The sequence below is a fragment of the Falco rusticolus genome, chromosome 7 (genome assembly GCF_015220075.1).
Source record: "Falco rusticolus isolate bFalRus1 chromosome 7, bFalRus1.pri, whole genome shotgun sequence".
Classification (NCBI taxonomy): domain Eukaryota; kingdom Metazoa; phylum Chordata; class Aves; order Falconiformes; family Falconidae; genus Falco; species Falco rusticolus.
This window is the reverse complement of record NC_051193.1, coordinates 33798932-33823610: the sequence shown is the minus strand read 5'-3', so window position 1 is coordinate 33823610 and position 24679 is coordinate 33798932. Positions and strand designations below refer to the sequence as shown.

The 24679-nt window shown below is 43.7% G+C and overlaps 1 protein-coding gene across 3 annotated transcripts in view; it reads left to right on the top strand.

The window, feature by feature from the left end:
- PELI2 (pellino E3 ubiquitin protein ligase family member 2) overlaps positions 1–14563 on the top strand; it is a 78655-nt gene extending 64092 nt beyond the window's left edge. For 2 of the 3 annotated variants that reach the window (XM_037395031.1, XM_037395030.1), the window contains exons 4-7: positions 4533–4730; positions 5398–5586; positions 8508–8976; positions 11105–14563. In XM_037395031.1, coding sequence (XP_037250928.1) covers positions 4533–4730; positions 5398–5586; positions 8508–8976; positions 11105–11301 — 1053 coding nt within the window. In that variant the 3' untranslated portion in view covers positions 11302–14563. Of the gene's footprint in view, positions 1–4532; positions 4731–5397; positions 5587–8507; positions 10601–11104 lie in introns of those variants that run through there. The other variant, XM_037395032.1, reaches the window with a different exon arrangement.
- Positions 14564–24679: the final 10116 nt, after the last annotated feature.

The window sequence follows — 24679 nt, the reverse complement described above, 5'->3', positions numbered from 1 at the left end:
GCCGTGAGAATGGGAAAAAAGAATAGTCTGGTAGACTATGGCAATATGCTGCTGCTCAAGTGATGCCAGAGAGCAGCTGAAGAGGTTTCTGTTATTTAGAAACACCACTAGATTTTTAATTATTCTCAGTAATCTTACTGTAGGCAGAGCAAAGTTACTTGAGGATCATTTTGTGCAGCCCTGTGGTACGTGATGACAAATTAAGTGGTGTTTGTTGATCCATGGAGTAAAGTCTTACTATTGATCAAGCATCACTTGGATAGACAATCCCTGAAGGTTGCTGTTTTGTTTTCAAATAGGTTTTCCTGGCTTTTGTAGAATGCTAACAAGGATGTGGAAACTGAAAAGGGAAGGGATAACACCTGGACTACAGGCTTATCTTGAGACATGAGGCCCCTGCTTGGCTGCTAACATGTAATACCTTGGGCAAATCACTTAGGTGTTATTTTTTTAATCTCAGTCATCCCCTCTGTGAAATGGGAGAGCAGCACTGCATGACTTCACTAAAGTAACCACAGTAAGCAATGTGAGAAGCTTAGAATGCCAGTTGTTAGTAACACTTGAGTCAGTGGGACCTGAAATGAGGAAAGGGGATGGCAGAAGTCTGTTTTCTTGGTCAGGGTACCATTTCTAACCTGTGAGAGCTGAATCTATTGGGTTAGAGCCGATTTCCTGTGAAAATGAGGGAGATTCACAGTTCACAAAAAAGCTGTCACCTTTTTCCTTCTTCCACTCAGAATCTCTGTCCTTTTTCTTTGAAGGAAAATAAGAAGTGTTGGTGACTTGTATTCTGCAGTTTTTCCAGAAACAAAAAGGAAAGTCTCGAAAATTTGAACCCAGAATAGCTCCTTATTTTATGTTTTCCAGTCTTACAACCAAGAAGAAACATGGGAGATGCTTGTTGGAAGTAAGGCATATATATACAGGGGCCAGTAAGGAAATTCAGAAGGCATTGAAGAGCAGTGTTCAGGCTGTCTAAATACCAAATGTTCTTGACATTTTCCATAATTAAATGACCATATTTTCACGCACGTGGTTTGAATCACCATGCACATAGTCTACCTGCCCTGCCATACAGAGAGACATCATTTGTTAACCATGCAGGTTACATGCATATTCAGTAGATGCATGATGAAGTTTCATATAGGAGTAGTCCTACCCCTGTTCTTCTAGTAGCTTTTGTCTGAAAATAACAAGAAGAGTTACTTACAAGTAAGTGTACTCTTAAGAGTGTTTGAAAATATTACTTAAAAGTCCTAGCTAGGAATGGTCTTGCTTCTTGAAAGCTGGAAAAAATGCAGAAATGGGTGCTCTTGTCTTTCCTACTTGCTAATATCCTGGTCAGTCAACTGACAAGCATCTGCTGGATCACTTAAAAACCCAAACAACAAAACAAAACCAAACCTTCACAGCTTCCTGCTTTGGAAGGTTGCCCTGGACATCTCATACGATTCTGTTCTTATGTCCTGTACTGTTGCCTTTTCTTTATTCCTACTGTATTTACTGAAGTATTGCTCTGCTGTATTGTGTGTGGTTTCATTTGGGGTTTTTTAAATGTAATTCTATAGTGAAATTTGTGTGCAAATTCTACTATTTACTTTTGTCGTAGTGACATCAATTGGATTTCTTCATTTAATAAAATGAATGTACTAATATGTTCCATCTGGCATCTCCTGAAGTCTGCTCTATATGATGATAAAAATGAAGATTTTCTTCAGAGTTCAGTTACCATTCTGTTGATCGTATGTTGGTTTGAGTTGAACCTGTTCCTTCATGACTTGCTTGCATGAGAATTGGTTGATTATATCTATTCATACCACTACAAGGAACAAAAATGTGTAGCCTGTACCCTAAATAATTACAAGTTTATACAAGAAGCAGGTACATTCAATATGAAGAATTGATTTATTACACCACCACCCCCCCCAAGAACAGCCCTTCAGAAGATGCATGGTCCACTTCTATCAGACTGAAATTCTGTTGAAGTCCAAGAATCTGCTGCTGTTAAATTATCTGCTGGCAGGTTGTCTGGTTTTGTGTTGTCTCAGGAATAAATGTTTTCAACAGCACTTCCTTGATTGACGGTGCACACTAGCAAACTGACTGCCTGGCTTTTACGTAGCCTTTAACAATAACCTGTAGTGTAAACAAAAACTGTCTTATGCATCATTTGGAAGATTTATGGTTTGTTATGGGAAATTAGTGAAATAATATGTAATATGACACAGTTAACAAGAAGAGTTGCAAAATACAACCTAAAATTCCTAGAAAGAAGAAAGTCTTCTGTGCTATAGAGGAGAATAGAAGAAATGAGTAATGAAGTCTGAAAAGAGTAGCTTTGAATAATGCAGGTAGGTCTGTAGTGACTGTAGGCTGACTGCAAAATCAGATGAGTTAAAATTTTTTGTGGGTAAATGTCGATAGCATCAAGTTCTTCATTTGTTCCTGAGGGGCTTTCTTTTCAGGTGATCTCAAACCCAATATCTTGATTTGATAGGGAGTGTGAGGAAACTGCCGTGTTTTGAAATCCACTTCTTAAAATAATTTCTGGTGTTGAAATGTAACACAATACATGAGACTGATCCTCTAGAAGGCTTTTTCAACAGGAAAAAAAATCCAACAAAAGAAAACCAAATATTTACAATATTTGATGTTGTATAGACCTACTTGTGACAAGCAACAAAGTGATTTATTTATACATTAAAAGACTGTGTGATCTCAGATTTTAAAAACCACATAAAAGTGTTTTATATAGATTATAATGCTTATATCCAAACATATTTGGGTTTTATATAGATGTATTAGTATGACATAAGGAAGACTGGGAGCAAACACTCATGTGTTTTGTTGTTCTTTAGTGAAAAATAAGTTTTTTCTCTAATTGTATCGAAAAGCTTTGAAAGAGTGATCTATTGGAGAGACTGCAACAGGCAGAAGCTTGTTATGAACAAAATTTTCATGTTCGTTATTGATTATCCTTTAAGAGACTTCACATGCAGATGGTGTATAGTAAGAGAGTTATGAATAAGCTTCCTGCTGCTGGTCAGTGCTGATTCCTAGCAGGAATTACATTGGATGGGAAATAGAAGCCTGTTAGAAATAGTCCTGTAAAAGGCGGAAGAATATAGCTTTAAGTTTTAGCTTCAACTTGTCAAGTTATATAAATCAGAAACATCCTGTATTAAACAGTTTCTAAACTCAGTCTCTTGGGTATTCCACTAGTCACTGTACTTTCGAAGGGCACACTTTTGATTAGGCCTTTTTCAGTATTTCCTTGGCACTTTATCTGGAGAAAGTAACTGGATGTGTCACCTAAGACATGAATTCCAACATGTGTTGGAGTTGCACAGTGCTGCAAAGTAGAACAGAAGACAGAAGAGAAGTGTGGGAGAGATCCCTGTACTGTTGTCAGTTCAGTTGTGACAAGGGTTAAGTATTAATAATACTGCTTTCCTTGACTCTTGAATAATGTTTCTTTACAGCATATTTAGTTTGCAGAAATGTTTTAGTGATGGAGCCATACATGTCTTCCCATAGCCGGCAAAGCAAGAAGCTAATAGTTTCTTGGGGGAGAATGAGATAGTGTTCAGTGAGGAAGTTATTTTATGTGAACATAGATGCCTGATACTGAAGGCAGTGGCAGTTTCGTGTGAAGAATGTTCTTAATTTTCTTCTGTTTGATCACAGGTTGTCCGTAAAATGAATACTCTGTTCCACTCCTTGCTCCTCAGCTCCACTTTGCAAGTTATGTGCAAAGCTGGTGTAACACTAATTTGCCTGTAGAAGTATTGGTGAAGTCTCACTGTGTATTTGGCAGTCAGATCCCTCCCTTGGTTTTGTAATAGTTTTCTGTTCTAGGTGCCTAGATGTTTCCAGTTTTAGAATTAAAACTTATAGAAGGCAAGATAGAAAAATATTCTTGTGTACCGATGAGCATTATTTCTGCTGAAGAAAGTTTTAAAATTACTTTAGTCATACATGTGCATGAATAGGAATAAATTTAATCATGTGGTGGGTTTTACCGGAAAACTCTTCTATTCTGGAACTAAAAATTATGAAAACATGAAGGTGAGTAGCTTTTTGTTATGATGTATCAAAATAAGAGTTCTGGTTTAATAAGTCCTGTATTTTCATGGCAAATTAATTTGGAACTAGAAATACGAATAAAGCTTGTCATTTCAAACTAGTGTTTTCTTAATTGACAGAATACAGTGGTAAATAAATTGCTGTGGTTGGATTATTAAATAGCAAGGTGATAATACTTTCATGTTACTGGCAATACTTTGTCAAATTAATTGCAGCTGTGTTTGGCAAGCATGTACATCAGTTGTAGTAAGTGAAAATTTGTCATGCCATATCAGTGGTGTATTTCGGCCTCGGACAAATGTGAAAATACAGATTAGGCTCTGGCGGAAATTCACTAGACAGGAGTTTACTGATGTCATCAACATTAACTTGGCAAAATGGTGTCCTTAATGATTGATATTTTTATGGCTTCTTCTAGTTACACCATTATCTTAATTCTTTTGCAGGTTGGGAGGTCAACAGAAAGCCCCATAGACTTTGTAGTAACAGATACTATTTCTGGAAGTCAAAATAATGATGAAACCCAGATTACGCAAAGCACCATATCCCGTTTTGCATGCAGGATTGTTTGTGACAGGAGCCCGCCATATACAGCAAGAATTTTTGCAGCTGGATTTGACTCATCTAAAAATATATTTCTTGGTGTAAGTAAATTGTTATCTATGAACATACCTTGGGTGTTTTATTCAGTTACTTTCAAGCCCCAGAACTTCCTTGTACTAGTTGATAACTTACAGTGCCGTTAGACTTTTATTACTTCAGTGTGCTAGCTGCAGTGTTAAGTAGAAACTGCAGTTTTATGTGCCTGACTTATTACCAGCAAGGACTCATGGTCATAATTGTCTTTAACAGCAAAGCTCTACTTCAGTAGCTTACTGAATTTTCTTTAGGTTTGTTTGATATATTCTTGATAGTCATTGGGAATAAGCCACTGTTGCAGTTCTGAATGCTGAAGACCAAGGAGCACACCAGCTGCATTACAGAAAAGGATGTGCCCGTTGCAGTGGTAATCTATTTACAGTAGTTAAGAGTATGCTACTGACCCTTGAGGCCTTAACTCTTACTTGACCTGCGAGGTTTAAAATAATGAATTTAAAATAATCATATTTAAGGGAGAATAGTAATTGAAGATGCACAAGCAAAAGACGTTACTGCTCTGGCACAAGGTATTCTTAAAAATACTTCTTTTGTAAATCTATGTCTCAGCACTGCCAGCTGGTGAGGAAATGTTGCTTTTCAGACAGTGCTAGTAAAACTTCAGTCCATAAACTTTTAGACAAACTTACTTTCCTGGGTGGTTGTCACATGCAGGAAAAAGCGGCAAAGTGGAAAAATCCTGATGGCCACATGGATGGATTGACAACTAATGGGGTGCTGGTCATGCATCCAAAAGGAGGGTTCACGGAGGAGTCTAAACCTGGAGTTTGGCGGGAGATCTCAGTCTGTGGTGATGTGTACACTCTCCGGGAAACCAGATCTGCTCAACAAAGGGGGAAACTGGTAAGTTGAAAGTAACTGGTAATTAAAACAAAATAAGGGATACTGTTTTTTCTGGCATGGAGACAGTCACAGTGTAACTGCATAGTAATAGTGCTGTCCCTGACTAGTGGGCACTGGAATCTGAGTAGATGTGTGTTACAGTAGATTCTGTGCTGCTATTCTGTTCTGCTTATACAGGAGAATACTCTTAAGTTTTCTGCTAATGTCACTTTTGCAACTGAAATAGCATAGAGTGTAAAAGCTAAATAAACTTTGCTCTTCAATCTCAATCTTTGAAATGTTCTGCTGGGACATGGGGAAGTTACTGCACAGGGAGCTGTCTTTTGCAGTACTATCTTAAAATGAAGAATCCACTTGCGTGCAAAACAAGTTTGGATAATGCAGCCTCTGTTTTATTTACCTGCCACTAGGAAGGTAAGAGAAGCCCTGCTAAGTGTATTCCAATTTTATCCTGTGAAGCGGGATGGGCTTTGCCTTTACCAGAAGTGAGAGATTCTAGCTGCCAGAGACCTGTGGCATACATAACCAGGAGAAGGGTTCCCATGAAAGCATGTGTCCACTTCTTCACAGAAAATGAGAGGGAATTCCTATAGCAAGTCCTTTCTTTCCCCTTCCCAAGACCTGTGGGGCCTACAAAAAAAAAAAGCTATCATCACTCATCTCTTCCCCCCTGGCCCCAGCCTCAAATTGCAGGGGAGGGGGTGGTTGGAAAATCAAACACCACCATATAAAAGTAGCCCAGCAAAGTACAGTTTTCCCTATTTCCAGTAGGGCAGATGAGCCTCCCCAGGAGTTGTCTTTGTCTCTGGGTAGGTTAGAATGCTGTCTTCCCTGCAGAGCTGGAAAAACCCATTCTCCCTTCTGTTAGGGTTCAGGAAGTGAGAGGATGTTCAAGGGGCATCTTCATAGCACCTGAATATGCCCCTTTTGTTTTGCAACTTTTACCACCCAGCTGCTAGACTTCAAAGATAAGAAAGTGTGCGTGGTGGGGAGAATATCCTTCTCTTTTTCCATGCCAAAGTTACTTTTGTGCTGCTGCTGCTGTGAGTTCCCATTAGCTTGACTGTGTTAGAGGTATCCCACATACTCGTGCTGAACTGACTTTCCAACTTTACCACTGGCTTTGCAGAAAACTGCTTAAAGGAGTTGGGAAAATGTGGGCTGACTATTTTGTTCTGGTCTGAGCAGACAGCCTGCAGTACATAAATTGCTTTGTCACTTTAACGGTGGCAGACACATCGCCTTGGGGACTGGGGCAGATGATGTTGCAGTTGCGCCCTTTGTACGTGGTTAGCAAAACACCTTTTTAGTGCTGCTAAAGAAAAGCATACTAAAACAAATCCCTTTCCCCGCATCCAAAATTACTTGAATGTTCATTTAAATAAAATTACATGGCACACTGGTATTGATGTGATCAGTGTTCGTTGATTGGGTTCATAAAACCAAATGCACACTGTATAATGAATTGAACGTGTTGCATACGAGAGCGCTTTTTGCTTTACTGTTTGTGAAGGAATTAACCGAAAAGTGCATCACATCAAGGCTTCTCTCCCAAGCTGCATTTTTTTTTCTGCTAGAAGTACTTGACACTGGTGACCTGTAGTCTGTATTGTAGCATCTAGGTGTCTTGTACAAGGATGATCCACAGTTCATCTGTAGATTTAAACTGATCTAAAATGTAAATGCCAAATTGGTTGTTATTCATAGTATTTTTTGGCAGATGTGATGATTTCATGTGACCTACTTAATGTATTTATTTGTGTTTGGGTATTTGTTTTGCTTTAGTGGTATTTTCTGTGTACTTGCTATGTATAAAGGCAGGCAGTAGGTCTGTTTTCTCCTTAATTTCATAAAGAACCTTTTTAATATATATTCATCGTTACTCAACTGGTAGCAATAGTACAAGTTGATTGTTTGACATGGCTGAATCATCTTTATTTTAAGTATGCATGTTTGGCATAATCCCTTGAAAATGTTTTAAGTATCTGCATTTAGTCAGATAAGAGGAGTCTCTCGGCAGTGCTTGTTGGGGCTGTATTTGCATGGAATGCTTCATTAAATCAAGGGCCTAACTAGTTGGGGTGGTTAATTGTTCAGAAGTTGAACCTGTGTGGCTTCAGTTGGAGAACCTGTCACTTGAGAAATTTGACTGGTAATTCACTCTGCTGTAATCCACTCTGATGTACCTGTGCATGTAGCTAGTATTGCATTTGTCATTTATCCCTAATGGATCTGTGGAAGAGTTTCACTGTTGATGAGGTGCACTGTGGGAGTTCATGCTTCTGCAAAATGCTTTACAGTTGCTACAAGCTAAAAAAAAAAAGGGGGTTTATCTGAGTGGCAGGACAGCTGGTCTGTCCCAGGTAGCACTTTTTAGTCCAAAAATGATCATCTGCTGCATGAGCAGCCTCTGCCAGTCTATGTGGGCAGAGAATTCCAGGTGAGCAATCTGCTAATACAGCCCTTAAGGAATGGCAAGTTTCCTCTTCAGTCCATCGTGCCTTACCTTAAATGTGATAAAAACATACAGAGAATCAATGATAGAGAGGAAAAAGTAGCATGCTCAGAGGTAGGTAGGGGGTATTTATGAAGGCATGAGCAATTACTAATGTAACACCTTTCCCAAAGAATTACAGGCAGGGAGACCTGTCTATAATAATTAGTACTGCCATAGCATGTAACAGTTGCAAATTTAGGATCTCCTGTACAAGCACGGGATAAGAGACCAATGCTCGTTATACTCTTAAATACAAGATAAGAGCCAAGAGATGGATTCGGACAAATGGGGGGCTGCAAGGAAATGATAAGGCAAAATTAGGCAGCAGGCTAGGGAGGGTAATGATTTGATGAGAAAGACAAAATGCTTAGTTGTCTGTAAAAGCTCTCAGGTTTAACCCCTTACCCTTGTGTTCTGCCACTAGGTAGAAAATGAGACCAACGTCCTGCAAGATGGCTCTCTCATTGACCTGTGTGGAGCCACCCTTCTGTGGAGAACGGCAGATGGACTGTTTCACACTCCAACTCAGAAACACATTGAAGCTCTGCGACAGGAGATCAACGCTGCCAGACCACAGTGTCCTGTTGGGTTAAACACTTTAGCATTTCCCAGCATCAACCGTAAAGATGTGGTAGAAGAGAAGCAGCCCTGGGCATACCTCAGCTGTGGCCATGTTCATGGCTATCACAACTGGGGACATCGCAGTGACACAGAAGCCAATGAGCGGGAGTGTCCTATGTGCAGAACCATTGGCCCCTATGTGCCTCTTTGGCTTGGCTGTGAAGCAGGCTTTTATGTGGATGCTGGTCCTCCAACTCATGCTTTCACCCCCTGTGGACATGTGTGCTCTGAGAAGTCTGCAAAATACTGGTCTCAAATCCCACTGCCTCATGGTACTCATGCATTTCATGCTGCCTGCCCTTTTTGTGCAACACAACTGTCTGGGGAACACAACTGCATCAAGCTAATTTTTCAGGGTCCAATTGACTGATCTCACTTTGCAATGACCACAATAACATTTTCTTTAACAATTTACTGTGAAGATTTTGCCACTAACTCTAGATTTTACCTTTTTTTATAATGTTATTAATCGGGTGGTAGGGTGGGGATGGGGAACTGCCAAGGAAATTGTGAGGAACTGTGGTGGAATTGGGATACATTGATACCTGGAACTTGACAGATATCAGTGGTGTTGCATGCTCAAAAGCAGCATATTCATGAAGTCTTCTTGGTCAAAGTGTAGTATATTTGTAATCTTTTTATTAGTACCCTGGCTCAGAAAAAGGTGTCTTAATGATTTTTTTAAGCTAAGATTTTTTAATGGAAAGGTTTTTTCCTCTAAACTTTGACAAGCCTTTAAAACCTATTTTTCAAATCTAGAAGGAACATACAGAATGTAACTGTCTTTAATTTGCAATATAATTTAACTTGAATAGTTTCTCAAGGAGCTAATACAGAATGTGTGGACAACCATAGGTGAATGTTCACTAGAGGTAATTGGATATGTAAGAGAAAAATTAGCTGCCTAAATTGTAGAGTATAAAAGCTATTAAAATATCTATTATGGTATAACACAGCTGGCCAAAAAGGCATCAAAGATTACTTGAAACTGAGGAAATCCTGTTGGCATTGATTTCCTTTCAGTGTAATAGATATCCACTGTTCATTGTGTATGGTATGTGGCTGTTTTTTTCTTTCTTTTTTTTTTTTCTCCCCTGTTTAACCTGCATCTGGTGAAACTGCTTTACTTTTTTACATACTTAGTTCTGTTTTTTAAGCCGATGTTCTGTATATGTGTAGTCTGGCCTTTTTATTTCTGCTTAACTTCGCTTGCCCTAACTGCTCCTTGCATGCCCGGGACCATTGGGTTAATTGAGATGTAGCGAGCATTTAAAAAACTGTATTAATGAAGGGGCAGTGCTGCAGCAAGACAGAAGGTTTAGGTATGTGTAACTTACACAAAACTTACTTACATAGACCTGAATTCAGGAAAGCACTTAGTATGTGTTTAAATATAAGCCCACGGATGGGACTGTTTAGATTCTCAAGTGCTTCAATGGATTGTGGTTATATGCTATTATGTTTTGAAATAAAAAAGCAATTAAAAATGCTTTTTTTTTTTAAGCTCACTTACTAGCCAAAATGCTGTAAGGAGAGCAGTCGTTTCTAATTCAGCTGAGTATTTTTGTTGAATTTTCAACTTGCTGCCATCTGTCACCTTTTTTTGCAGATTGAGATGTGTTTGTATCCATTTTTTAAATGTTTGCAAATCAAATAACATGCAAGTGTAATCAAATATATGCACCAGGGTGGTACATCTGAAGTGGATCACTTGAAATTCCTGACTTGAAGAGAGCTGATAAATGTTTACTATGGAAATAATTAAATCAGAATTTCATGAGATGTACCCTGCCCACTGTTAGTTTCATTTCCTACAGAAAGATAACTCTTTGATTTGTGGGTTTTTTCTTTTGCTTTCTGTACTCTTGGTATCTGAGGTATCAATCTATCCAGGTTGAAAAAAAAAAATTGGGAGAAAATTATAATATCTCTAGATGAAATTGATCATTCAAGCTCAGTTCTGTTTAATCAACTATAGCTTTTTGCTATATTTGTGCCCTTTGTATAAATACATAATTTATATGATTTTAATATATTGTGTATATATACTTGAATTGGCCTGTTCATATTTTGGTTGTAAAATTGTTTTATAGTTAACCTTATAAACATTTTACATGTTCCTTGCCAATGGTGATGGGACGTACTTTGTCTGCTGCTGTTTTTAATATAATTTTGCTGTATAGATTTTCAGCATTTTAATAATTTGAAAATAGCTTTACTTTTCTTTTTATGTTTTTGCTGTTAAAAAAGAAATTTTGCAGCATTTTCTCTAAAAATCCCAGACTGTACAGTTTTTGTCCCAGTCAGTGATTGGAAATAGGATCGATTTTGTTAACCTAAAAGTATACGCTTCTTCCTAGTGCCTTTTCAATGAGATGCTCTTATGATTCTGTATTCCAGGTCCTTACTCCCACAAGACAACCTTGTGGCTAATCTTCATCAAGAGTGGCAGCCCAACCAGATTGGGAAGAAATGCCTTTGGCCTTCAATTCCTTGTCATGGTTTCTGTCATAAATGTGAAGGTGCCTCTTCTTTGTTTATATTCAGTACAAGTTCCTCAGGTCCCACATGCATACTGCAGCATTATTTCTATTTAGCATATACCTCATCTGTGAGAGGCAGTCTCACCTCCACCTCCTTCTTACTGGACTCTGAAATACTTAACTTTGTTTCTCACAAGAATTGCTATGAAAGCAGGTTTTCAACGAGGAACATTTCCTGAATTAAGGCCATGAGCTGTGTGGTAAGGCTGGTGGTCAGAGGTCTCGAGCTCCACGTACAACATCTTCGCAGGTCAGGTGTGGCAGCTGTGTTGCTGAGCGGGTCAGGACTCGCATGCCTAGTCTCCCTCTGAGCATAAACAGGTTGGTCTCCCTCTGAGCATAAACAGGTTGTAAACGCGCAGGTTCCCAGGCACCTCCACTATCGAGCTTCTTTACTTTCTTCCTTTGCCGTTTAATTGCTGCTTCAGGGCTTCGTATAGCTATACCCTGTGCAAAGTGAACGTACAGTGTTAGAAGAATCCTCGCTGGAAGGACTAGGCCACCTCTGGTTGTGGTGTTTGGCTTGCGTGAAGTGGAAGACTGGCTAATGATTTGTATCCAAGGGAAGTGTCTATTCGAAAGACTGGTGTTTGAGAGATTTTTTTTTTTGTTTCCTTTGCTGTCAGCAATTCTGTGTAACGCAAGAAATACTGCAGGAAGGAAAACTCTCGTCTTACCTGGGAAACAAATTTCCACAGTTCCCTTCGCATGAATCCAGGTACTTCGCCCTTAACCAGTATTCAAATCTAGGGTGAGTCCCGCAGAGCTGGATTTACTGGGAAGGCAGAAGAGTTTGTAGCATTGTTTTTCTCAAATGCTACTGCCACACGTGCTGCTCTAAGTAAATGATGGACCATTTGGCTGCTTAGCCCTTTTCTCCTTCCCTCGTCTTGGTACACAAACACCTTCTCTGGTCTGGTAACTCGATAGGATAAAGTAGTTTCTGGATAAATAAGACTGGTTCTGTTTGGAGTAAACTTGAGAACAATCCACAAACTTTGTTTTGAAAGCTTATTTTGTGATTTCAGTGTTAGGATATTTCTTGCATACCATTTCAAATGCTGGCAATGTATTCTGTAAGGATTTTTTTTCACCTGTTACTGTTCGTTCTATTTGAATGCTTCAAAACCAGCTTTGACTGTGTAACTTTGAGCTAAAAGTATTTTTCTAGTCTGATCTTTAACAAAAAAACCCAAAACAAAACAACAACAACAAAAAAACAAAAAACAAAAAACACTGTCACATCCATGCATGCGGGAGCTGTAACACTTTGCTTCTTCCTGGCAGCTTTTTGATGGAATGCTGAAGTCTAAATAGATGACTGAGTGGTAAGGGTTGTTCTTATTTTGAATCATGGTCCAAGTTGTACAAAAGAGTTAGCATGATACTGCATTTTAATAACAAATTTTTTCAAATGTGGTCACTTTGTACCTCAAGGTACAGTGGTGGTACTGTACTGGCAGAGTAATTAAAGGAGGATTACGGATTTTTTCTTTGTGAGAGTGGGAATGGGGCTTAGAAGAAACAAAAGCCATTGTCAGGCTGGTTCTGGTGGGGACAGATCCACCTTGAAGCAAAGGCATACCAGGGACCGATCAGAAATGTGATTGGAGCTGTTCCTGCTTTCAGACCTGGTTGTGGCTCTAAAAAGAACTCTGCTCAGTTTGCTAGCAAGTGCCAGGATGATGTGGAAGGCTTGTGATCTTCCCAACCAAACTCTCTGGTGTTTTAATGGCAGTTCCTGGAATTTGAGGGTTCTACTTCAGAGCCTGAGTGAGGAGCAGAGGTGCTGAGTGTGCCATTGTGAGTAACTGCAATAGTCTCTGACTAGAACTTACTTATTTTTAATTCCGCACCCTACCCAAAAGAAACTGTTGCTTTCAGCTGTGGTGACTTTCCCTTTGGTGGTGTTGCAGTAGCAGATTGCTTTGCTTGCCATTTTTTCATTCTTCTGGAAGTGGAAGGAAGCTTCTCCGAGACCATGTTTCTGCTTATCCAGCTCATAGTCTACACTTTTCTGAGGTCAGAGAACTGTTGGTAGTGATCGTCATGAGAGCAGATAGAGGCATTTAAATGCATTTTTTAAAGTGGTAGGAAAACCAGCCTGGCTTGACTCTTGCTTAAAGTTGAGTTGGGCTGTTGTAAAGAGCTGTGCTTGTCTGTTCTTTGCGAAGGAACACTCTGCCACGGGTGGTTAAGTCTTGTTTTTCCTGAGACTGTTGTTAACATGCCACATGGGATGCAAAATGGCATAGACAGGTAGAGCTGTCAATTGGAACAGGGAGGAACAGAAGTCTGTTAGGTGACTGAGCTGAGTAGGTGTGGACAGCCCAGCTATTCTGCAGTACTCTGGCCAAGGATTCCTCCTCGTTTGCTCAGTTTTCAGCCTCATTTGTTCAGTTTTCAGCCTCTTGTGAGTTCTTGGCTCCTCTCATTTTCTGTTTGTCTGTGTAGTTGTAGGTAAACAAGTAAATAAAAAGCTTGGAAAGAAAACAAACAAGGAAGAAAATTAAAAAGATACCTTCGGGCTTGCTAATCTCTGAGGAAAATATAAATTGGAGTTGCAAATATCTTCTGCAGGTTTTCTCAATGTTTTGATTTTTTTATAAGCACTCTTCACAAGTCTTCACGCTTGGTGTTGTGAATTGAAAGGAAAAACTTAAAAAGGTAAGGCTGGTTTTTTGGGGGGTGGAGAGGGGGTAGTTTCTAGGATGAAGATGCAGTAGTTGTGCAGGACCTGTGGAAACTCTGTGCCCCAGTGACTGCAGCTGGCACTTCGGTCTTGAGCTAACAGTAGAGTCAGCCCTGAGAGGTGAAGCTAGGGCTTTCTTTTTTGTGTCTATTAGAGTTTTCATTTATTGGCAGCAGAACAAAACTGTGAGTTGCTTGGACAACCAAACTACAGATGAAACTAGTGACTCTCAAGGTTTCCTTTTAACAGGGCATATTTATACGTTCCTGGTGGGCAAGCCAGTCTTCAAGTCACCTGGAAGTCCCTTCTGTTTGTCACGGTGATTAGGGATGGGTATCACTTTCCTCTTGGATTAAATACGTGATGGAGAGGCCTGGGAGGCTCTGTGTGACACAACTGTAGGAAAAGTCTTGCTCACACAGTGAGTCCTGTATGATGGAGAAGTGATGTTTACCTTTAAACAGTGTTAGCAGCTGTTGAACTGCTGGGTATATTTGTAAAATTGGTCTTTTATACACCATGTGAAATGGACTGAAATAATTTCTTTGCTGTTGTACCTGTGGAAGTACAAGCCATTTTACAGGAAAAAAAAACCTATAAAAAAATTAAAATATTATCTCAGTATTGTTGCAGACTCCTTCAATTTTTTTCCCCTGCTGGTTGGTTGTCAGGGTTTAACTTTGATTTGCAAAAGCATATAAATAACTTAAACAGTTTTTCCTACCCTTTTATCCCCTTTCTACTACTCAACAAACAAAAAGCTAAGCCTTTGAGGATTTGTAAGTATTCAAGGTAGTGGAGCATATTCAGGTGTGAGTGCCCTGAAATTTCAGTTAATTCACTTCCCTGATTTTTAAATTGAACTGTTTGTTTTCAGTGCCAACTGCCGCCTTGCAGTGTTAACATAATTGCTAAATAAAAGCAATTTCCAGGAATAACATGCTTTGTGACTCTTAAAATTAATTTCCATAATGGTAATTCAGTGTTTTGTTTGCATTTGTGTATTCATCCCTTTTTGTATGCAACCCCTGTGAGTACGTAAGCTTCATTTTTTTTTTTTTTTAAATGAACTGAAATGAATTGTCAGCCTTTTTTGGTAAGTAAAAAAAAAAAAAGTTGCTGTGAGCATACGAATGGGAAATAATGATATCTGTGACTTTTTCTAGATGTGGTTGTCTGTTGGCTGGCTGTCGGGTCTTCCTTGTAATTGAAGAGTTCTAAATACTTTCCGGGGAAGATGCTCCCAGACGAAGGGCTGGGGGGAAGCTTTGGGTTATTTGTGTGTAACTATATCCCCCTATCAGTGGAAGAGTAAGCCTTCTTTCCTCTGGGACCGTTGCTGCCTGTGTGGGGACCAGCTTTGTTTCAGGACACCTTAGATGCACTCAAGGTGGTGCTGGGCGGGTGCTGGTAGATGTGGTCGAACCAGTCTCTGGGTTTCTGAGCAGGGATTCTGTGCTCCAAGTGCAGGGCACGGGTGAAGCATGGCTGTTCATACCTGACCAGAGGTAGACAGGATCCCATTTTGTTTAAAAACAGTTGGAGGCAACCTAAGAGAAGCAGCTCTGCTGTGGATGTCGGTGTGGGAGAGGTTTCTGCTAATCCTTGGGGGAGATGAGCCTTCAGGCAGGAACAAGGGCAGAGGGAGGAACAGGCAGCGTTCAGAGCTGAGGTGGTCAGTGGTGGTCCCCAAAGGCCTGGGGAGCAGCTCACATCCAAAAGGAACCCCATAGTATCCCTCAGTAAACCTTTTGTGAGCTTTTCATGCGAATTGTGTGGATTCTGTATCAATTCCATCAGACAACCCCAAGTAGTTTTGCTTTTAATTTAAACTTCCAGCTTTCAGCCTGTTCTTGGTTCATTTTATGCAAAACGGGACCAAATGCCATCCCAATGACCCTGTTCCCTTGCTACTTTTCTCCTTGTTCTTCCAGCTACCTGATTAAAGATGCTGTGGTCTATTTTTAATTTATTTATTTTCCTGCTTTCTGCTGAAGAGAGTGTGTATTCCTGCCTCTGCATTGCCTGGTTGTAAAACTTCATTTCTTAGTTGCTGTAGCTTGTGCTGCTGGGAAATGATCTTTGTGAGAGGTTTCCAGAGCAGTTGTGACGATTGCTTTTCTTTCTCTTTCAAGGTGTTGCTGTATGGATGCATATTGTTAGGAAGAACTTAAGAAATCTCTTTCATGTAGAGCTAAGGCAGACAGAAATTTGACATAGGAGTCTGAGCTTGATACTTCTTTTTAAAAAGAACTCGCTGAAAACTCCAGTCTGAAGATGAGCTCAAGATGAGGAAATACTTCACAGCAGAAAGGAATTCAGTAGAACCCCAGTTACATCAGTGCTTAAAATTACATACGTGATGTATATAATTATATATGTAAAGAAATACATTTTGTGGAATATTTGCCTTAAATGCTGTATTCTTAAAACTCCAGCTACAGCAGCGTGCAGAGGCAGGGGCCCTGGCCTTTGAACTGAGCAGAAATTTGCTACTTAGGGTAGAAATTGTCCTCTGCAAGAGCAGCAGAGGGAAGAAGTCTAAAACTAACCTCGGGCTCCCTGGCTCTGTGGTGAGGCACTGGGGACTGTTGCTGCCCTTCCCAGAGAAGTGACTCGGAGTCCCCTCATGGGTCTGGGGTTAAATGGCAGCGTGTGGATGGGGCTGTGCTGGCCTTGGGGCAGGTGGGGCCCAGAAAAGGGATCATAGAAACGTGGAATGGCTTGGCTTGGAAGGGACCTTAAAGACCATCCAGTTCCAGCCCCCTGCCACGGGCAGGGACACCTCCCACCAGCCCAGGTTGCTCCCAGCCCCATCCAGCCTGGCCCTGAGCACTCCCAGGGATGGGGCAGCCACAGCTGCTCTGGGCAGCCTGTGCCAGCGCCTCGCCGCCCTCACAGTAAAGAATTTCTTCCTACTGTCTAACCTAAATCTCTCCTCTTTCAGTTTAAAGCCATTCCCCCTTGTCCTGCACTCCAGGCCCCTGTAAAAAGCCCCTCCCCAGCTTCCCTGTCGGCCCCTTTGGGCACTGGCAGGTGCTGTCAGGTCTCCCCGCAGCCTTCTCTTCTCCAGGCTGAACAGCCCCAACTCCCTCAGCCTGTCATTCCTGCTGCTGCCTGTGCTGGTGGGTTTCCTCACAGATGGCTTCCCTGTGGTCCTGCTGTGCATCACCTTGCGAAGGGGAGGGAGGTGTGCCCAGGCTGCTGGAATCCAGCTGTGGCTCTGGGAGCAGCTGTGCAGCCAGGTGTGGTAGTGAGGAGAGGAGCAGGGGCTTGGCCTCGGCCTCGAGGGCGATGTGGGATTTGGGCCAAATGGCCTGTTCAAGCGAAGACCACAAATCCAGCTCAGCAGGCTGGGGAGAGCAATGAGTAACATCTGGCTGATCTCAGGTCTGTGGTGCATCCCCTCCCCTCTTTATTCCTCTCTGAATCAAAGTGAGGAGCCAGGGAAAGGGTGGAGGGAGGGAGAATGGACCAGGGTCGTTCTGATGAGAGGGTCCAGCCGAGGATGGGGCTGAGCTTTGTCAGAGCAGTGTCTGTGCAAAGTGGTGTCGCTTCTCACATTAGATGCGATTCAGCCAACCCTGCCTGTGCATGTACCAGGAGGCTGGTGTGTGCCCCAGCCCCGGGCTCCCCGCTCTCCTGCTTTGTAGACCTGGGAAAGCTGCTTTGCTTTTTCTCTCCCATGTTACACCTCTGTTGTCTTCTGTTTGGAAACCTTGACCTTCACAGAGTTCTTCAGGTCCCTGCAGAAAGGTGCTGAGCGTGCTGCCACAGGAGCCCTGTGCTGTGGGGGCACCTCAAGCCCAAAAAAGAACAGAGGGGGAAGGCAGCGGGTTTACAGGGCAGGCAGGTCTGACTTCTGGCTTTTCCCTGCTCTGCCCTTGGGCTGCACAGTTTTTCATTTCCCATTTAAAGAATAGGAACTGCAGGGCCACCCAGCCCTGCTCGGGGGGTTGAAACAACAATTTGAGGGTTTTCTGAAAGAAATCTGGCTTTTGACTAAAGGATTTTATCCCCCCTCCCTGCAAGCAGAAAATGCTCCCCTTGTTTTAATGGGAATGTTCCCTGCAGAAACCACTGCCTCTGTGGCTGGTCTCCCTTCACCCCCCCGTGGGCTCCCAGGAGGGCTGTCCCTTTGGTAAGATCTGTTCTCTCCTTCCCCTCCCTTCCCACCAGGATACACCACCCTATCCCTGAGTCCTCTGGCCAGGACCTGCATATCAAGGTCCTTCTGCCTTTCCCTTGGCTGGGGAGAGTTGTGCTGGCAGGGAAAGGCGGCCCCTCCTTGGGAGGAGAGCCAGGAGGGTCACTTCAAGCTAGATCAGGAGCGGCTGGGGATTTGAGTGCATGTAACCAAACAAATCTAGACAGCCAGGAGCCTCCAGCAGAGAGAACAGCAAGTTTTACAGGCAGTCCCTGACATACAAGGAGAGATCTTTCCTCCCCAAGACACATGTGGGCCAGATGTTCTGCCTCACGGTCACCGTGGCCACCCACAGGCTCCCCAGCTGCATGGACAGCGAGTGGCAAAGGTGGGCTCCTTCTCCCCTTCCCAAGGGCAGGTTTCCCAGGCAGGGACAGGTATGTGTGCAGCAAATACAGAAAGGACTCGGACATGTGTGGAGCAGCCAGGACCTGCTGCCTGGCCAGACAGGCAAGGAGCGTGCGGAGAACCTGAGAAACTTCAGATTCAGTCTGTCCACACGGAGTTCCACTCGGCAGCAGTAGGTTATAGGATCAGTTAGACTGGAAAAGACCTTTAAGATCAAGTCCAATTGTTAACCCAGGGCTGCCAAACCCACCACTAAACCCTGTCCCTAAGCACCACATTTTCTTTTTTTTAAACACCTCCAGGAGTGGTAATTCCATCACCTCCCTGGGCAGCCTCATCCAGTGCTTGACCACTAGTTCTGGTGTGTCCTGGTGCAGGTGGATGGGTCAGGTGTGTGCCAAGCAGCTATCTGCATGGGACTTCCAGCATATAAAAGCACACAAATAACCAAGCTGGGTTTTGCTTGGGGTTTTTTTTTTTCACTTGGATAGAATTTCCATGTGGAAGAAGAGATTTATATTAAAACTTAAATGATTCATAGCCCTACAGTTAAGAGGCAGTATCTATAGCCTGGATAGAAGGGTGGTGTGTTTAAGGCAAAGAGCACCTTGCTTGTCTTCATCCTCCAAACACTGTCTCATCTGGTTTCCAGGGACGGTAAGTCTTTGTTGATCTTTGCTCACAAATGCAAAGCTCCACTGCTGTAATCATTTTAAACAGAAAAACATCTGATCTGGATAAAGTTTCCCCCACTCAAAAAAACTCCAACCTGTTTGGTCTGAGTAAACTCTGTAATGTGCATTGTCATTGCTCCACCAGCTTCTGAACAGAAGTGCTGGGAGGGGTTTGTTCCGCAGCAGCCCTCAGCATGTTAAATGTAAAATCTCAAACATCAAAATAAATTAAAATACTGAAAACATCTTTAAGGTGACATTTCCAGGAAGATGCAGAGGTTCAAGCCAATGACTCTGCTGTGGTTCTGGTTACTGGAAACATTGCATGTGCCAGCAAATACACCAGAAATTTCCTCGAAAGCCCGAAGTGTTTTCAAGTGATTCATGATGCCAGACTGGCTGGGAAGAGAACCCAGACACTGTTTGCAGATTTGAAGGACTTGGCATATTTTGTATTCAAGGTCTGCAATTAATAAACACAGAGCCTGCTAGGAGATAGTGCCCTGGCCCCTTGTCTCAGCAAATGGAAGTCGCTGCCCTGCTGCAGGGGCTGGTGGAGCTACTGCACTGCACTTCTCTGCATCTGCCTTTTTGAAAGGGAAGTTTTTAGAAACAGATGTGGGTGGTTTGCAGAGTTGGCCAAAGCATGTCTGTCTTTAGCATGGGAGGACAGAGCACCATTAATGCCACTCTGTGTACAGCAGCCCTGTCTGTGTCCCTGCATCTCCTGTGCTCTGCAAGCGAGGACCAGAAGGGCCAGGTCCTGCCCTTCTGAACTGAAGACATGCTCACACTGATGGGTTTCTCTGAAAAAAAGAGTATCTTAGTTTTGAAGCCAAGAATAAATTTGCAGTGGGAAACCAAAGCATATGATGGATGCTGTAGCCCAGGGATCTCTTTGGCAGCCCTGCCCAGCACACAGGTTTCTGGTTTTGTGCTTTATTCAAGTTTCTTTACAAGATCTGTGCATGTCTTTCCCTCATGAGCTCCTCAGTGGGACACAGAGATGTAAGTCTGCAGCCAACACTGAGCTGGGGGCAGTGTTGACCTGCCGGAGGGCAGGGGGCTCTGCAGAGGGGTCGGGGCAGGCTGGATCCATGGGCTGAGGCCAGTGGTGTGAGGCTCAACCCGCCCCGTGCCCGTGGGTCACACCAGCCCCGGCAGCGCTGGGGGCAGGGGGCTGGGAGAGGCCTGGGGGGAAAGGGCCTGGGGGGGCTGGGATGGCCGGCTGGGCATGAGCCAGCACCGTGCCCGGGTGGCCAAGGAGGCCAACAGCGTCCTGGCTTGTGTCACAAACAGTGTGGCCAGCAGGGCCGGGGCAGTCACCGTCCCCCTGCCCTGGGCACTGGGGGGGCTGCACCTCGAGCCCTGGGCTCAGCGTTGGGCCCCTCAGCACCAGACAGACCCCGAGGGGCTGGAGCGTGTCCAGAGCTGGGCAGGGGCTGGGGCACAAGGCTGATGGGGGCGGCTGAGGGAGCTGGGGGGGGCAGCCTGGAGGGAAGGGGCTCAGGGGGGACCTTATTGCTCCCTACAGCTGCCTGAAAGGAGGGCGTAGCGAGGTGCGGTTGGTCTCTGCTCCTGGATCACTAGTGGCAGGACAGGAGGAAACGGCCTCAAGTTGCGCTAGGGCAGGTTTAGATTGGATATTGGGAAAAATTTCTTCACTGAAAGGGTGGCCAAGCACTGGCACAGGCCGCCCAGGGAGGCGGTGGAATCACCATCCCTGGAGGTGTTTAAAAGACTCGTAGATGTGGTGCTTGGGAAAAGGGTTTAGCGGTGGGCTTGGTGGTGCTGGGTTAACGGTTGGGCTTGATGTTCTCAAAGGTCTTTTCCAATCTGAGCAATTCCATGATTCTCAGATCATATCCCATTTTTGCAACCACCCTGTTCATACCTGCAGGCTCCAGGCAGCTGGTAAGTAATGGGGGCTGCTGCTTTTGTTGAGCTAAAGCAGGTGGGATGGGGGATCCCCAGGCTGCGGACCCCTACCCTTCCCGGGGCTATGCTCAGCCTGCCCAACAAGCCCGATTGCTCTAATAACCGTCCTGCTCTCCTTGTTACTTGACACTCTGTCTGCACTCAGCAGAGATGTTCAGATGGATTTCCAGCTCATTAACAGCAAAGTCCCCAGGCAGTGGCTCAGCGCTGATCCCCACTGTGCCCCGGGGAGCTCCCCCAAGCCAGAGTCTGGTATTGACCACTCTGTAAACCACTTAGCCTATGTTTATTGATATTTTGCAGTCCTGCTTTCAAATGTCAGGGTGTTCAAAGTCAAAAGCCTCCTGGAAGTCTCTCTGCAATCCCTACAGCGTGCTGGGCTGTTAGCAAACCTGAGCATTAGCTCATTAAGAACGAGAGCACGTGTGTCTGATGCTTATTTCCTACACAACCAGTTGTTTTTGCATTTCTTTGTTGTCTGAGCTGAATCCTGCACAAATACATGCAGTTTTCCACCTGGAACTGACATCTGGTGGGAAACAGCTCAGGTTATCCCCCTTGCTTTATTTGATCCTGGATCCACCCTAAAGCATCTTTCTATTTATCTAGAATTTCTTTACTGTCCACAATTAATTAGATACTATTGGCAGCACTGTGTCAGCTGCTGCTTGGCTCTGGAGGGATTCTCACCTCTGTTTTTTACAGGAGTGGAGCAGCAGCATGCAGGGCTGACTGACTACTGCTTCCATTAGTACCAGTAAGAAATGTCCTCCTTCACCCAGTCTGTTAACGCCCAAGCACTCTGCACCCAGGCATTTGCTTTTTACTTCCCCATTTTTCTCTTTTCTCCCCGCCCCCCCACCAGTGATAACATCAAACTACGTACTCCAGTATTTCAGGATTTACAAGGTAAAACTGCTCCTCAAAGAATACTACAGCAGTGATCAAAGTCCTGGTAGCTTTTATTCCCTGGTGATTAGCTGGGTGCTCCCACCGGCCCCACGCCACGCCAAGCAACACATCAATTTTATTTAATCGGATTATGCAAAGCATTTTGCTGTGCAATGGCAGGATGAGGCAGACACCTGGTATGGCGGCTGGGATTATTTCTGTCCTTGCTCAGATTTGGGGAGCTCTGCAAAGTGCTGGTTGGGGATGGAGAAGCCCATGGGCAGGGCTGGGTGCTGGGCTGGGGGGGCACTGGTGCACTCTCTGGGTTGCTGCATGGGGTTTTCCTTTAATTGCCTCAGCAGGAGAAGGAATCAGAGTGGCTTTTTCCTTCTGCCTAGTCCTGGGTATAGGGTGGAGCTGCGGGAAAGGAGGATTTGCCCCATCCCTAGCTCCTGGGAACAGCACCAACTCGTTGAACAGACATCCCAGTCACCTAAACCAGCTTTTTCTAGGTTTTTATCTGCAAATTTATGGCCATCTGCTTTTCTAGCAAATCCACATCTAGCGAAGCAATAAGGTACCTGACACACACCCCATCTCTGTTCCTACCACTGCTCTTGAGCATAGGGCATGGACCTCCAAGGCGGGAAGGGTACCAGATGGGGTTTTGGGTGTGGAGGCAGATTCCTGGAGCTTCCCACCAGCTATTGTGGTTTCATCCTGATTTTTTGTTTTCCCCTCTCTCCCTATCTGCTTTGTTTTAAGGATTAACATCTGGAGCTTTGTGAATGTATCAGAATTGCAGCTATCTTTTCTTTTTCTTTTTTAAAACCCATATGGTTGCAGGGAGAAACAAACCCGAAGAGAAGATACATCAAAAGAAAGCCAAATATAGAACATTAAGAAAAAAAAAAAAAAGAAGAAAAAATTAAGACAATTTTGAATAATAGCAATGTATGAGTGAGTTTCTAAAAAATCTGCCGACTTTGAAGCCAGTCTCATGACTTATGAATATTTAGAGCTGACAGTCCTGGATACAGGCTTTTCCTTGAGCTTATTTGGAGAAGTGGAGCTAAACTCGAGCGCAAAGCTGAAAACGTGATGAGCTCAAAGCAACTCAGCCTGGCAGGACGTTTGAGTTACATGAGCTCAGTTTCTTTAGTTTTGGGGGTTTAGCCAGAGGGTGATGTTTCCCTGAGATGCACTAGGGTTTTGGGAAGCAGCCATCCTATTAAACCTGCTCCATCAGTCCTTTGAGCATTTCTGGGTGACAGTCCTGAGCTTGGAAAGGGGATGCTGGGGCTGTTTTAGACTTGGCTGAATCCTTACCTGCCCCAGGAGACCTAGGTGGTCTTCCTAAAATGCTGTGAGATGTGAGAAAAGAGCAATCTTGGGGTTTATTTCCCCTCTGGAGCATGGGGGAAGGATGCTGTTGCTTTCAAAGGGTGGGTTTGCTGCTTTGGAGACCCAGGACTGCAGGCAGGCCTTAACATAAAGGAAGGGCTAGAGGAGATTGCTGATGATCAGGCTGATTTCCTTGTTTCCTTCCGTATCGCCAGGTTTTGTGTCTGACACATGTCCTGGGGCTGGTGTGGGATGCAGCTGTGGGTATCATCCCTGTGCATGGTGTTTGTCATGTAAACTCTTGTCAGAATTAAGCTGCTGGTAGAGATACAGCTAAAAGCATCGCTAGTGAACTTTAAAATTTATTTTTTCTTTTTAAGGTTAAACAACTAACATGAGTGTATGAAGACCGTAGTGTCTGCAGAGGCCAGATGTTGGGGCCACAGGTAGGTGTAAGGCTGCAAGAGGGCTTGTGGCTGTTGGAGTCCATGAAGACTTGGCTTGTGCATGGGACACTCGGTGATTTCGTGCTTCTTCCCTCTCTGTATGCTCTGCTGGTTTGCAAAGCTCATACCAGGGCAGCTTTGAGCTGCTCAGTGAGCGACACGGGGATGCAGCATGGTTAAGTCACTGTGGGGGACCACCCTTACATTGCATGGTTGCTGCGCGCGCTGTGTGCCCTGGAGCCCGTGCTAGTGGAGGCTTTCCAACGTACTCTGCCACCACACTGTTACCAAATTCCATTGCACCCACCTAGAGAGAAACCAGGCTCCCAGACAGCCCCAGATGCGGCACCACAGCATCTGAGGTGCTGCAAGGCCGTCAAAGCATCATCACTCAGCCAGAGCCATCGCACTGCTCAAGCAAAGTTCAGATGCAGCATCCGAGCATCCCTAGCTTCTGCCCGGACAGAAGAGATGCACCTAGTTATTTTCATCAGAGATTTACTGTTTTCCTGCCCTTGCCAAAGCCACTTTGCTTTTACAGTGAGGGCTGCTCAGGCTTTGTCACGGCCACACTGTAACTCACAGAGGAGCATCAGCATGATGCAGACGGTGGCCACAACCGCTAAGCTTTCAGCAGATGTTCAGCTCCCACAATATTTAGTGCTGTGTAGGTAATGCTCTCACTGTCTGGCACCAGCCAATGCACTGAAAAATAGACCCCCCAAAAAAAATCCATAGGGTTTTTCCTGGTGACTTTGGCAGGAGAAAAAGTGGAACTCAACAAATAGTGAAACAAAGGCACAGCTCAAGGTCCTGCTGGAGGCTGTTGCGATAAAGGTCCTGGGGTGCTGCAAGAGGGCTGTATTTTGCAAGGAAATACTTGCTGTAATAA